At 40.2% G+C, this 15,568-nt stretch overlaps 1 protein-coding gene across 1 annotated transcript; it reads right to left on the bottom strand.

The window, feature by feature from the left end:
• Positions 1 to 693: 693 nt before the first annotated feature.
• LOC115380143 (rho-related GTP-binding protein RhoE-like) lies at positions 694 to 13,728 on the bottom strand. Its single transcript, XM_030081229.1, has 5 exons — positions 13,331 to 13,728; positions 13,157 to 13,244; positions 4,043 to 4,152; positions 3,086 to 3,211; positions 694 to 2,356 (listed from the first exon to the last, which is right to left on the bottom strand). Exons 1-5 carry the CDS (start codon positions 13,433 to 13,435, stop codon positions 2,114 to 2,116), a joined length of 672 nt encoding a protein of 223 aa, XP_029937089.1. The 5' UTR covers positions 13,436 to 13,728; the 3' UTR covers positions 694 to 2,113.
• Between the last annotated feature and the right edge of the window lie 1,840 nt (positions 13,729 to 15,568).

Here is a 15,568-nt window from a genome sequence, read left to right as displayed (position 1 = left end):
GAGTTGTGTGTGTGTGTGTTTATGCATGTGTGTAATTCATTTACTTGTGCAAGGCATGGGTGTTGCCTATAATAAATAAAGTTGGTTGAAATTGCGCTTTTTACTGTCACATGCCAGCAAGCCTTCCTCAAGCTGTAGTCTCCATAAACTTGTGTTTTTATCAAAAAAAAAAAAAAAAAATTGGGGGAACTAGCCTGGTTCCAGACATGTTTTACAAACTGACATGTTTTTGCATCAAACAGATGGATATTATTTTTAAGCTACATTATCAAGCACTACTTGGAATGTCTTGAACATTTTGTCACTGGAGAAGCTCATTGAGTTGCCTCAGAAACAGATGGGGCTGGTAGAACAGTCTGCTGAGGCAGTGTTAAAGTTCAACCACTGTGTCATGTAATCAGAGCTCCTGCGGCGCGCCTACAGATGGGAGCAGAGCATGAAAGCCCTCAGCAAAGTCACGCGTTTGGTGACCCGGACACACACAGAGGCTGGTGGAGCTGGACATCATTCCAGTTACTGTCCATTTCCACAGAATGAAAGCTCCTACCTGATTTGCTTTTCACTGAAAAAACAGATAGCAGCTTGAGCGGAGCTTCTGACACCCTGAATATTCTTTATCAGGAACTACTGCATATAAAATTTCCACTGCAAATCACTTAACATATATGGCAGTCAAATACACACTATAGCCTCGAAGTTTATGAATTTATAAGCACAAAAGTCATACAGAAACAGCATTTTCATAAAGTACAAATTTACAACAAAATCAGACAGTTCTAAAATGAACCATTTCATCACAGTTTTTTTTTTTGTTGTTGTTGCTGTTTTTTTTTTTGTTTGTTTTTTTTTTTAAAAACTCCATCAGGACAGATTCAGCGGCAGGAAAAACGTCCAGAAATGTAGTAATGAACAACATATGGCATGCAAGGCTCAGTTAAACATCAAAACCTTCTACAACCTTGCTGATTTTTTACACTTACTACTCATATCCCTTGTAATATGTCACCCAAAATTAATGGTTCCAAAACATATCACAAAGCAATAAACCTCACAAAGACATGGTACCTTTTAAAGCTTCCAATAAATGAAGCTATTGAGCTAAAGAAAACAAGTAAACATCTTGTGTGTGTGTGTGTGTGTGTGTGTATATATATCTGTATCTATCTATCTATCTATCTATATATATATATATATATATATTCACTTAACAAGATATGAGATGAACACAAACAAGAAAATGAATTAAACCTGTAAAATCTGTAATAAAGAGTACAACCAGAAGTGGGCATGGCCGTGTCTCAACCAACTTGTAGGCAGCTACACATCAAATCAGAGGACACCCCGTAAGGCCCCCTTTGAAAAAAAATATGAAATAGGCATGACCCAATCAGTGCCAGAAGTTAATATGTTGTTCCTTAGCCCAGGACAAACCTTGTGTGAAAATTCTGTGTTGTCTCTTTTGTTGTGTTAGGAAGTTAGCTTACTTTTTGTGACATGCCACACCAACTGCCATGGCCCCTTTTGACTAAACAGCCTCAACAGTTAATCAGGTCTTCACACTGATGATACGTGAATCCATTTAGAGTCGGTCTTTGATATGCTGCTTCCACTGCCGTGCCCCCTTTTAGTCGAGAGGTGTGAAAGATTAGCATGCCCATTTTCACATCTCCTTTAGGCCAAAGGGTGTCGAAAGTCCTCTACTTCTTGAGAATGTCCAACGTTCTCACCAAGTTTGATGCAAATCTGAGCCTCCATTTGGAAGGTATGTCCCTGTAATGAACAGAGGAATGGATGCACAGCAATTTCATAGTACGCTTACTTCAATTTCATCAGGTGGGAGACAAATTAATTCCCAGGTTCCAGAAGCCATTCATTGTTTGATGAATCCAAGTTTGGAGATTATCACAAGCCAGCAGCGGCGCCTCAGTTGCTCTGCTGAATGAATTCCTACTTCATTGTGCAGGTGTGACCCACAAGCCAAAGTTGTTTCTCTACCATCTTCAGTGTCACTGAGTCATATCCAGTTTGGAGCATGGCAGAAAAGAGCAGTGCTCCTCAGTCTTGTAAAATACTTCATTTGTTCCCCCTTAAGTGTATCCATCAGTTCTCCTGTTCACATGACAACACAGGTCTTGGCTTTGGTCTGCTGGTAGTCCGTCATGACTGCAGGCAGGTCCGCTCGGCTTTGAGAGATCCTCTTGGTGGCCCTGGAGGACTTGCTGCGTTTCACGTTCTTGTTGTTCTTGTTGACACAGGCCAGCGTGGCCACATGGAAAATGTCTCTGACGCTGTTCTCAGACTGGAGGGAAGAGCACTCGATGTAGGGAGCACTCAGCTGCTTTGCCATGTTGGAGCCCTGGGAGAGAAAACACGTCAGTGATAATGATAAACTGACATCAAAGTTGCAGGAGGTTCCAGGGTTTTTTGGCTTTTTGTGTTTAATTTCACTGTAATTTAAGTCACTCAGACTGCAGAAAATGTATGAGGGATCATTAGAACATTTTCTTGGCTCTGATTTAATCTCACCATGATTCGTCATTGTTCTAGTAAGACATCTAAAGAATTTAAGCTTTGAAACCTGCACTAATTCATGTGATTTCTTTCATAAGATTGCAAAACCCAACCAGAACATAGTCAAATTTGAAAAAACAAACAAAGCTCTGTGACCTTTTTGATATCAGCTTTTCTAGTGTCAGATAGAGTCATTTTTCTCTGCTGCACTACAACACCAGATCTTAGGGTTTCCCAACCTGCCAAATCCCACAAATCCCACTAACCCCTGGCTATAGACCATTCCAAAGTAGCAAACACAAAATGAAATGGCTAAAATGTTGTTCTAGTGAAGAATGGAATGATAGAAAACTCTTAAGTATTTATTAATGCCTTGTAAGTCATTTGTTATGGAACATTATTGTGAAGTGTTACCGTTTATGCTAGTAATCTGAATAGATCAAATTGATGGAGATGAGCAAAAGCATGGACCATCTGCCTCATCCTATGTCATACAAAGTTGTAATACAAAGTGATATACAGATGTGATATACACATCAGTATATCCTATGTCTGCCACAATTAATGCACCCACCTGATCATATGACACTGGGGTCTGTCTGCTATGGGACTTAGTGAAGAGGTCTGTTCGGAGGTCTGACTTGCATCCCACCAGCAGCATCTTGGTGTTCGGACAAAATTCCTGGATCTCCCCTCGCCACTGGATGAGTCAAACAGCAGACAGTCATTAACATCTGCCTGATCAGTGTGTCTCTGTGAGTGTCTCTGTGAGTGTGCATTTGTATCTGAACATTGGTGTATGTTTTTGAGCCACAGACTGGGGTCTTACAGAGGGGGAGCTTTGAGAGAAACAGACTGGTGATTATATGCCCTTCGATATATAAACCCTCGTCTCAGCCCTCTCAGCCTACTCGCCATAGGGCTGGCACACAACTGATTCTCAGTGACATCACAGGCCAAAGGTCAGACTGTATTCAATAGCCATGTCTGGGAACAAAGTCTAAACATCCAAGTCCAAACGTTCTCTTAACCTCACATTAATGTCAGAGGGGCATAAATGTCACGGGCTCAATATCTCTCCTGAGACTAATCTCTTTCAGTAGTAAAATCCTGCGTTATTAAAGAAACTTTCTTACTTGCAAATCCTGTCTTAACTGTTTGGTAACAATGGAAATTAGGGTTAGGAGATGATTTAAAGACAATAGTCACTACATATTAACAGTTCCTAAGCCAATGTTCTATTCATAACTTAAAGAACCACCCCAGTGATTTTTAATGTTTGACCCATTTACTACACTTTGCCCACATTTTACATTGCTACAAACTATTTTGCGAATCATGCGGGGGTACTTAAGTTTTCACAGCATATATAATCAAAATCCCTTAATTTTTAAATATGAATTTTTGTTTGAAAAACCCACCTTATAATGTTCTGCTTCTGCAGCTACAAAGTCATCAACATGAGCAAACATTCCCCAAACAAAAGCTTCATCACACAGTGTCAGCAGTATCCAGAGATCAGATTACCTACCTTCTTCAGCACGCTGTCTAAGGTCTCTGGTCTGCTGATGTCAAAGCAGATGAGGACCGCATCAGCATCAGGGTAGGAAAGAGGTCGTACGTTGTCATAGTAAGGTGAACCTGCAATTAAACAGTGGTACAATAAATAAGGAAAATCCATGGTGTAATGCTGCAGGTATAATGCAATGCTTTAAGGGATATTTCACCCATTTCAAACCCTAACCCTAAAAAAAATGATAGTATCCAGCACTCAGTCATGATGAGAGGAAGATAGCACCACTACTGTCCTGCATAACAGACGGGGGTGGGGGTGGGGGGGGGGGGGGGGGGGGGGTTTCAAAACGGTTGAACTATCCCTTTAATCTGTACATATAAAAATGATGGATAGAACAAGTCAAATCAATCAAGCATACTGTTGGACTGGAAAAGGGAGTAGTATGTTTGATAAGTTTTATTCTACAAATCGTTGGTCTTGTACAGAATATGTCAGCATGTCCTGTGTCACTCAATAAACTGACGTACTGTCTGTGTATTAGTCACACCAAGACAAATTCTATGTACATTTGGTGATGAAATTGATTCTAAAACGACATATCCATGTGTTCTGTGTGAGCAGTCGCTCTTTGTTGGTATATTTATGTTAGTGGTGAAACATTCCTGTCCCTTCCCAGATGCTTCTTTGAATTTGGCCTATCAACGTGAACAGCAAAATCATGGTTTCAGAACTGCCCCGACTCCCTGCCCCACCCCACCCCACAAATGACAAACACAGCATTACCAACACACACAATAGAAGGGAAAAAGAAAAAAGGACTGAAAACAACAAAACTTCAGTCATTACCAGATGTGTTCATTATGCCTTTGTGGTAGCTGAGTCATAGCACTCTGTCTGCACTCAACAGTTGGAATCAGACTGGTCCCAGTGTGAAATAACTGAAGGAAATCATCCCTTTCCCTTCCCAACAATGCTGTGACTTAGACAATGACTTTGTTATTCCAAGGCATGGTTAGGATTACAGTGGTGTACATACCAAAACACCATCTGAAACAATGTTTTTGAAGTTGTTGTTTTTTTCCATCAAATAACACAAGACACAGTATAAAATTTCCACACCACAGTTGAGCATAAAACAACCTGAAATGTAACCCTGTGATCTCAATATTTTCACTTGGAGTGGTGATTGGATGCCATGAAATGCAACCAATGCCTGAGGCTGCTAACGGTGTTGAGATCCTGGATGTAATTGGATCACATTGCCTGATCTGTATGAAAAAAAAATACTTTGGGGGCTTCCCTCCTGTCCCACAGTTAGGAATGTAGCAGAATATGATTTTGTTTCCCAGACTCAGGTGGTCTCTGAGTTCCATGACAAGGCATGGTCTACACAAAGTCACTTATTCAGAACAGACACTGGAAATAACTGCACAACTAAAGCTGACAAGAGGCTGACTGGCTGGCCTGAAGAATATAAGGCTGAAATATATATAAAAAGTAGGTTGCACACTCAGTGTGGCACTATAAACTATGAAACCTGGCCAACATTTAAAAAGATAGTTCATTGATTTTGAAACATTTCCAATTATTTCACTTACCCCCTGTTATGTGGGACAGTAGTCATGCAATCCTCTTCTAATGATTACTGAATGCTGGTTGGATACTCCAAATGCTAACTGTAACAGCCTCCTGTCATTGGGTTGGACTTTCCCCCGGCTAACGTTCTTAAAAATAACTGCCTTAATCCACTCAAAGAATGTTTAACATTACTTCACAAGTGTTGCTTTCTGGGACTAAAATCTACATACAACACCGATGATAGCTTTGCTCAAATTACTATTTATAACTGTATTTTTATCGTTGTCAACACTTACTGCACTTACTGCCCCAGAGGAGCAGTAACTTTCACAGATGGACGTAGCCTGAATTTCCTATCATTTGTTCATACATCATCAAACTCAAACTTTTACCAATCTACCAATTTCAGTGGATTGAAGTGGTTATTTTCAAGCATGTTAACCAGGGGGAAGTTAACTCTAATGGCAGGATGCTAACAGTTAGCATTTGGAGCATCCAGCCAGTATCCAAACACAATTATGAGAGGAAGATAGCACCACTACTGTCCTGTATAACAGCTATGGGGAAGTGAAATAATGTTAAGGGTTAGAGTTCAAAGTGGGTGAACTATCTCTTTAAGCTCTCAGACGGTTATCAGGGCTCTGCCCAGGCCAGGCTACAAGATGACTAATCCAGAGGAAAACCCCAAATAATGTATAGGTCTTGCTCTTTTTTCACACTGCAGTCATTGCAGAAAAACAGTAACATATTTCTGAAGAGAAGTATTGTGTCATTTGGTCGAGGCTCTTTGCCAAAGGGCTTTTTCCACGGCACACAAAAGAGTATAGAATAACCAAGCTCAATGAATTGCCCCATTGAATTCTAAAGAATGCAGAGGCCAGTCTGCTATTTCATGGAATTACCGAAAGTCATAACAATCACTCAAAAAGTGATCTATTACTTTTCAAAGTGACTTTATAACCCCCTCAAAGCCAAGATGTTCTGATACACAAATTGAATCCAGATGGTCTGCTTGGGACCAGCAGAGGGGCTAAAATGCAAACGACCCCATCAGTCTCTTGCTATTTTCTATCTAATTCACCTAAACTCAAATTAAACTGAGTCACAGCTCTCCTGAGTCAGCTCAGTAATAAAGAGGCACCTTTGACATGCAAGAACTCCAACATGTGCTACAACTTGATGCCCCACCCTACACATTTTTCCATGAACAAATCTGCATGGGCAGATGTAAACAGTGATGAAATATCTTCACGTCTGGCGAGTCAGGTTTCTTATGTTAAACAAACAGAGCTGAGGCCCTTATTTTCATAGCCTTCGCCAGAGCGTCTTCAAAATGTCTGCCACTCTGCATGAGGGATTTGTATGCAGAACTATGGTATGGGGGCTTTTCCATGGGAACATGTGTGAGGTGGAGCTCATGAAAAAAAGGAATCTGAAAGAAATAGTCATGTAGGAGAAGAGACAGAGGACTGAATTTGACACTTTGATGAGATGATAATGAGAAGTGTTCTTTCTGTTCTCAGCCTCAAACTGAATCAATACTGTGCGGGGCTTGAAAATACATCAGCCCTAACCCTCCCGACCTTAACCCCTAACTCTGGCCCCATGTTAACCCCAAACTTAACATTAACCCAGGCAATTATCTATTCTCACACAACCACACACAACAGTATCACTTGAATCTCATTGGACTCTTTAGTGGCACATTACAGACAGCTGAGACAAGTTGAGTGTGAACACTGAACTATCTAGAATAAAGGACCATCCCAGTGATTTTAAATGTTTGACCCACTTACTACAATTTACTCACATTTTCAAATGTGGGTAAAATTATTTTGCAAATCATGCAGGAGTACTAAAGATTTCACAACATATAATCAAAATCCCCCAATCTTCAAATTTGAATTTTTGGTTCAAACAGCTACATAAATGCTTCTGCAGCTACAAAGTTGTCATCAGTCATAAACCATGGAACCAGTAATTCACTATGTAAAGCAAACACTTCACTGGACACTATTTTCCAGCGGGAGGACCATTTCACTCCACCCAATTTCAAGTCAACAAAACACAACAGTGCTGCTGCTTTTAGGAAAATCGATGTGGACGACTTTATGGTGATGGAATACTATGGGTGGAACAATAAACCAGTAATACAATATATAATAATACTTTGTTGTGTGAATTGTTATCGATGCACTTGTGCCAAGTATGGATATTTGAGTTTTCAACTTAATTTACACAGTGTTACAATTGGCCGTATAGTTCAATGTTTCTTGCATTATCCAATGTATTACATAGTTCAGGACAGCTTGGCTGCTAAGCAGAGGACAGACACAGCAGGAGCCAGAACTCTCTATCTTGTTAGTTAGGTCTGTTGCATTAGATACATGCCCAGTCAACATTCACACACATAGCATAGCACATTCCAGAAACAAGGCATGGACAGTGGTTGGCCTGTCCATGTCCGGGTAACTGGCCAATTATTCTCGGTTGCGTTTAAGTCCAACCTATGTACGGGGCAGGCCCAGCCCAAGAACGTAAATGTGTATCATTTCCTAATATCGGGGCTCTTTCTGGCTGAGATCCTGCGGGAGCTCTGTCACACTGAGACCAGCGCTGCCTTGCTTTATATGTGACCATAATAAATATTGCATCAGAAAATTGAAGACTGACTCCGGTCTGTCCTTGGGCTTTCAACAAAAGAATCGGGAGCTAACAACAGATCACACATTTGAGTTCCTATGAGGCATATTTGTTCCCTGCCTTTAGGTATTTGAACTGGAACTGTTCTGTTCATGTTCATGTTGCAGTCACTGAGCATATTAAAACAATGAAAAATATGATTGATTCCTGCTTACTGGCAAATGATTTTGTCTTTTCCAGGGTATTTTGTCTTCTTCAGTTCATCTATCATGATGTATCATAGCTAATTATCTTACAACATATCATGTACCGCAGAATTGCCTGTATTGTGGTACCATTGTTATCCTTAGTAAAATATCATGATAGTATCATATCACCAGTTACCCAGTGATTCCCACCCGTATTGAATAATGATGTGAGGAAAGTTTGAAGTCTCTGAAAGTTAATTTTCATATGGTAGTGGAATAAATGGAAACCAGTGGCTGGACGGACAAATTACATCAGAGTTCCAAAATACGATGCTTGCTTTGGGAAAAGATTAGCAGTAACGTCAGGCATATACATTTTGTAGATGTTACACTAAATATGTAAAATCACTAGTATAGTCCTTTAAGTGTGAAGTCTCCGAGGAACGTCTCTACTGAAACCTTTTCATGGATGTTGCCAAATCCTTGTCTGCTGACATTTTCCATTGTTGTATGCCATTAGGCGAGCGCAGCTTGGACCTGCAAATGAAGTCTATGTATTTGTAATGACCTTTCAGCAAAGTGGGTTACAGTACTATTCTCAGGTGCCATTTGTCATGCTTGTGCTCCAGAAAGGTCTGGCAATATGAAAAGCAATGTAATGATAAGAGGGCTGGACAAGGCCATCTGTGGTTGGGAGGATATGGTAGCCTACATGCTTCTGACCACCAGAAGGTGAGCTCATTTCCCAGAGCAAGGGAACTCACCCTCAATCTACTGTATGTGATAAAGACAAAAGCAATACATTTGTGTTGTAAGGGCATGAGGTCATTGGCAGATTCAGCATGAAGAACGTAAGGTTCAGTGATTAATTCGATGAAATGGTGTAGAGATGAACATTCAACGTTCTCGCAACTGTCCCCCTCACTGGAACCTGTCCTCTCTGTACTGGCACTTTATTCAAGAGCTGGCTGTAATGCCCTGTCCCCATTTTATACAATGGTTTTTACAATGGAATTTTTCATTTGATCCTTTGTAACCTGGGTTAGGGTTAGGTTGTTAGAAAATGGTACAAAAAATTATTTAAAAAATACATTTTTTAAAAAAAATGACCATAAAACTGATTACATTTATTTTTTCCAAACAAACAAAAGAAAAATATTATAAAATTAGTAAACATTCCTGGACATTCCTGGAAAATTACTTTATAATTATTCTAAGTATATGTTAAATGTTAAATCACAAGAAAATTACAAGAAAATTATCTACCTCCAAATACCTCCATATCGCAGACCCTTTCATTCGCTCCATGTTGCTTGTGTTTGCAACTCAACTCAATCAACTCTCGCGGCATGCGGCACATGTGCCGTATGACGTAGGCCGTGTTGCAAAGATTTAAAGGGGAAGGATCGATCTTACGGATCGGCTGCTTTTACAGATACCCGATCCAGATAAAATGTTGATATCAGCGCCGATGTGCGATGCTAATATCGGATCTGTGCATCCCTAAATTTAATGTTAAATATTGTTAAATCAAGTGAATTTGCTTGGGTTTCAAAGGGTTTATATATACACACCACAAACAAGCTGATGTATTTTCATGTAATCAAAATAATAATAATAAAAAAAAAAGGTCTACTCCTGAACATTCCATCCCCCTCACTTTTGAAATGATGGCTTTGCCTTTGCATGGACTGGTGTGAGACACTTTGTGATATGGCTGTCATATGGGTGTGATATGGGTGGATAACCAGACACATAGTTTAGAATAGAACAGTGATAGAATTTTCTGATAGTTTTTTTTTTTTTTTTTTTTTTTTTTTTACTAATTTTATGTCATAATTTTTCAAAACTTAGTTATTGCTCAGTTGCTCAGGACATTTTTCAGAATTTGCTCATCATCTTTTTTTCTCATGTCTGAAACAAATCAAGTAAAATTGCTTGGATTTCAAAGGGTTAAATTGTTGTTCATAAGCATTTCAACAACAAGAAAAAGATTGTATACAATACCAATGAGGTGAGACAGCCGAATCATCAATAAAGTTGGCAGAGAGGAGAGAGGACAGAAGTAACGGGGACATGTCTATCCCATCCCCCATGTCCACTACCCCTGTGTGTAGAAGTGCACAGACAGAAAAATAAAGGTGCTAACTGGAACCAAGAGTGGTTCTTCGCAGTGATGCCATAGAAAAAACATTTTTGGTTCCACAAAGAGCCTTTTAGCAAGAGGTTCTTTAAAGAACCATTTGTGTAAATGGTTCTTTAAAGAATCCCCAAAAGTGCCTCAAAGAACCATTATGAAAAGGTTCCTTTAGGAACCATAAATGGTTTAGGAAAGTTCTTTGTGGACCCAAATGGTTCAGTAAAGAACCTTTTTTAAATGGTTCTTTGGTAATTTTTCAGAATAAAAGGTTCTTTGAGCGTTGTAAACCAAATGACTGTGGGCAGGTTGAAAACAATATGAACATGTTGGCCGTTTGCTGATGTTCCTTTTTCCTTCATTCGGATCCAGACAAGGTATTAAAAATGTCAGCTGTGACGGGCATTTCTCACTGTTTTCTGATGGTTTATAGACCAAGACATTAATCCATTCACTGAGGAAATAATCTGCACATTAATCCAGAAGGAAAAGAATTGTTAGTTACAGTGCAAATTTCATGCTGCCGCCACCAAATAACTCCAATAAAAATGAAGAACCTTTAGTACTTTTAAGAACCACATAAAGTGTGCAAGAACCATCCCCTTAAGAAAAGAGGTTCTTTGTAGAACCAGAGAGCATTTTGAAGAACCATTTAAGAACCATTATTTTTCTGAGAGTATGTGTAGAGGTCACCTCTTTCTGAGACAAGTCATGGCAAACCTCCAGGGAAGTCACAATCAGCTGGAGGTCACAGAGGAGGTCTGAACAACCCCCGCCCCCCTACCCCCAAACCCCTGTCCACCCCCCTATCCCCCATGCCCACCAGAGAAGGGGGGGACTGGGGCTGGTTAGAAGGTGCAGGAGGACAGCTTGGGCTCGCCTGCCTATAGGAGGTAATTACCTCCAGACCCGGGGCTGCTGGAGCTCCCCTGAGGATGGAGTTGAGTGTGTAGGAGGGGAGGTGCTTTGTAAGACGAAAAATTTGAGAGAACAGCTCAAAAGCTCCAAGAATGGATGCTTGCATTTGTTGCTTCACAGATTCTCAGAGGTGTGGCTTTGCTGATACGTCACACTGATCAGACAATGTTCAGTCACCTCCGATATGATGCAGGTTCCTCCCTGACCAGCTACAGAAAAAGAGCCTGGAAAACCTGACACATTTGATTTTCTTTGCACAATCTATTAACTGACTTACTTCCTTAGTGTCCTTTGCAAATCAACTCCTCACTTAGAGACAACAATGCAGACTTTGCCTACCACTTGAATAGGTGTGCAGGGGACCTTAAAGCAGTGCCTTTCAAACTGGGGTTCCTGAGGGGCTTCCAGAGGGTCCTCAGCAAAATGAGGAGTAGTTAATTCCTCTGTAATTAAATTCACTGAAATTCTTACAATGCTGAAAAATCTAAATCTAAAATAAGATATGACATCTAAACAATTTAACCTTTTGAAACATGAGTACATTCACCTGATTTCTTTCAGAAAGATGGGTAATAAGGCAATCAACAAATTAGGAAAAAATGGACCATTAGTGGAAAAAAACACAAGAAAAAAGCAAAATCAGCACAGACTTATTTAAAAAGTAACACAAACTCTTTGTTTAGGATGATTAATATGATATATAGTAAAGGTCAGATCAGTGATCTTGGATCAGATTTTGCTCATTTGCTGTAATGTAAAATGTGGGGAAATTGCAGTAAGCAGGCCAAACACTAAACAAATTACATTCGAGGTTTAGTGTGTCATGGTGGTTAAATGCTGTTGAGTTTCCACCTGGACAATTATAGAATTCTGTGGTAAAACACTGACTACTTGTAATTTGTTGGCATAAACCTAGAGAAAAATGAATAGGAGTTGAGTATCTTCCCAGCTCAAACATCAGTATCAGTCCTCAAAATCCCATATCAACTTTTCTTCCTTTTCTGAACCACTCCCTAACTCAGATTTAGAGGGAGAACAAACCCTTTCTATTGATGTAGCACCAGTGAAACAGTGTTTGCATTTGTATGCTTATTGCTGGTTACAGAGATATTGGTTACAGTGGAATATGACTCCTGCTTCATATCCAGGAACTTCAACAGAGCCGTTGCTTCGCCTACATTCCAGACAGACAGCGTCAGGCTCTTTCTCTTGAACTCAACCATGGGATTACAGTAAATTACCCAACACAACCGCTGCAGAACTGTTCCTCAGTCAGCCCACCCACCCATAAAGTCAGGGAGTTCAATTCTTCTATTCTACAGCAAAAAATCTCAATTCTTATGACAACGGCTCCAAAAATGACAGAGAATGCATGTCATCAAATTTGACTAATGAGACTTAATTGAAGTTTGTCTCTCTTCGCTGTCAAAATGCTGCTTTGCAATTGCAATCATGTTGTTAAAATATCGTTCACATACACTGTATAACTCCCCTTACTTTTACTGAATGAAATAAAAATAATAATAACAGCCTGATAAAAACTTTGTCTTGTCTTGCCCCCGCCCACCACTCCTGGCTCCCAAATCAAGGATATGGCCCTCTAGTTTCTATAGGCAGCGTGTGCCATTCAGTCTCATGTAAAGTCCAGGGTGAAGACAGCCTTACCTGAAGTGTCCCAAAGACGGAGCTCAACTCTTTGTAAGCCAATTTCAAAACTGGCCGTGTAATTTTCAAACACGGTGGGGATATATCCCTGCAGAGAGAGGAGAGGAAGGACAGCAGAGTTGGTGACTGGAGAAGCGAGAGATGGTATTGGACTGGGAGCTGGCACAGGCTTACCTCGGGGAAGCAGTCTTTCGCAAATACGTTCAACAGAGCCGTTTTCCCACACTGACTGTCTCCGACAACCACTATTTTACATTTAACGCTTGAATTTGAATCCATTCCGGACCGAAGTGAATAAAGCTGTGCGGTTGATCGTTAAATTCAGTTTGATAAAAAGTAATCCACCAGAATCATCGGCAAAACATCAAGCTGTGACCGTGCGGTTTGTGTTGGAGCACTGATTCCGTCCTGTAACCAGATGACAAAATCTCATCCTAAAGTCAAGGAAGTGTGGCCCCGTCCCAAGCGCGACAAGCAAAGCGGCGTCAAACAGTTCCTCCCGTCAGCAGTTCACAGGCTGGCCAGTGTCTCCTTGGTGCTGGACATGCTGTGTCTCTGAAGGCAGTCTGAGCGCTCCTGGGTCCAGCAGCGGCCAGCTGAACTGAGCACAGCCAGCATGACTTGTGCTGGCAGTGAGGGGGGCGGTGCTCAGCCCAGCCTCCCCCAGCAGGGAGAGCAGACTCCTGGGAATTACGACAGGATTCCAGTACTGATGACTGGAGACAGGATGGAATTTTCACAGAATAAAGTCATGAGCAAATTAACGAGAAATGACCCGAAAATTACTAAGAAATTATTTTAAAAGATGATAATAAATTGCAAGAAAATTGCCCGAAAATTATTAAACAACTTAGAAAAACCACATTACAAGAAAGTGATCAGAAAATCGGCATGGAAATTCAGCAAGCAAGCAAATAAATAAATAAATGCAAGACAATGACAAGAAAATTAGAAAGAAAAACACCTAAAAATTTCAGGAAAACTATATTTATAATTACAATCATACATTTTAATGTAATTGCAAGAAAATGACCATAAAATTACGCCAAACTTTGTGAAGAAAAAACAAGCAAATGACATATAGATGAATAAACAAACAAACAAACAAATACAACAAGTGTTTTCAGAAAGTTAAAAATAATAATAATAATAATAATAATAATAATAATAATAATAATAATAATACAAATAAAAGCCTGTCCACAGGCTCCTGGGTTTCATGAAATGTATTCACTATAAGAGCTGGGATTGTGCTGTTCAATGTTATGCTAATTTGTTTGAGATGGATGTTTAATTTAAAACTGTAAATCCTAATCAAATTTAATTTACAGACATGTGTGAATGTATTTATGGGGGGATATCACATTAAAAAGGACAAAATACATTAAAACAGATTTTTTTTTTACTGCTTCATGGAGATTAGGGCCTGAATAGAATAACAGAGTTGAACAATAAGTCGAGTCGAGTCAAGTGTTTTTCTTTAAACCACCAGGTACAGATTATTTCCCTATAACATTGGGTTATGTACAAAAATTATCAAATTGAATTTGGCAGCATTGCTGGCTGCATAATACATCACCATAGCCCTGCATTTTACTTTGTTACTGAGGAGCATTATCTCTAACCTTGAGAAAAGTAAAACAGCTGGGACTGTGTTTGCCTGCTAGGATAGAAGGGCCGCAGCCCTGTAAACTGCCATATTCAAACAGAAAACTCAATAGGGAACTCAACTTCCTCAAATCCAGACATGCGATGAATCATAATGAACATGGAACAATGTGTAGAACACGTTACATGGCATTTTTTGTGGGGGGTTTTATGGGTTAGCAGTTCTTTAAGGTGACAGTTCACCCATTTTGCAAAGTGTTAAATATTTTTCACTTCTTCCATATCTGTTACAGGACAGTAGTGGTGCTAGCTTCTTCTTAGCCATTTTCACGCATGAAGTCTGTACAATGAGCTGAGAATCAGGTCCGGACTTTAGTCGGAGTTGCTCTTTCACACATGTAGCACACAACAAGAGATTGTCCATGTCCAACACGTTCTCCTTCCCAGGTCACCAGATAACACAGCTTGGTCACACCCCTTTGGCATCTGACGCCCACTCAGGATGAAATGTTTCAGGTTAGTTTGCTTATGTGTCAGTGTCACGAGGTTAGGGTTAGCAAAACCACTTGGTTAAGGTTAGGGAAAGCTTAGGTTTAGGCAACAAAATGAATACTGGACATGGCCCTGAAGATCCTGTGCCTTACTTGCACCACCTATGCGGTGGTGTGCTGGGGAGGCAGCATCAAGAAGAGGGACACCTCACACTGGACAAACTGGTGAGGAAAGCGGGCTCTGTTGTGGGCACACAACTGGACAGCCTGACATCTGTGGCAGAGCAGCGGGCGCTGAGCAGGCTCCTGTCAA

Source organism: Myripristis murdjan, chromosome 21 (assembly GCF_902150065.1).
Source record: "Myripristis murdjan chromosome 21, fMyrMur1.1, whole genome shotgun sequence".
In the NCBI taxonomy this organism is placed as follows: Eukaryota; Metazoa; Chordata; class Actinopteri; order Holocentriformes; family Holocentridae; genus Myripristis; species Myripristis murdjan.
The sequence above is the reverse complement of the archived record's forward strand: the minus strand, read 5'-3'. Positions and strand labels throughout refer to the sequence as shown.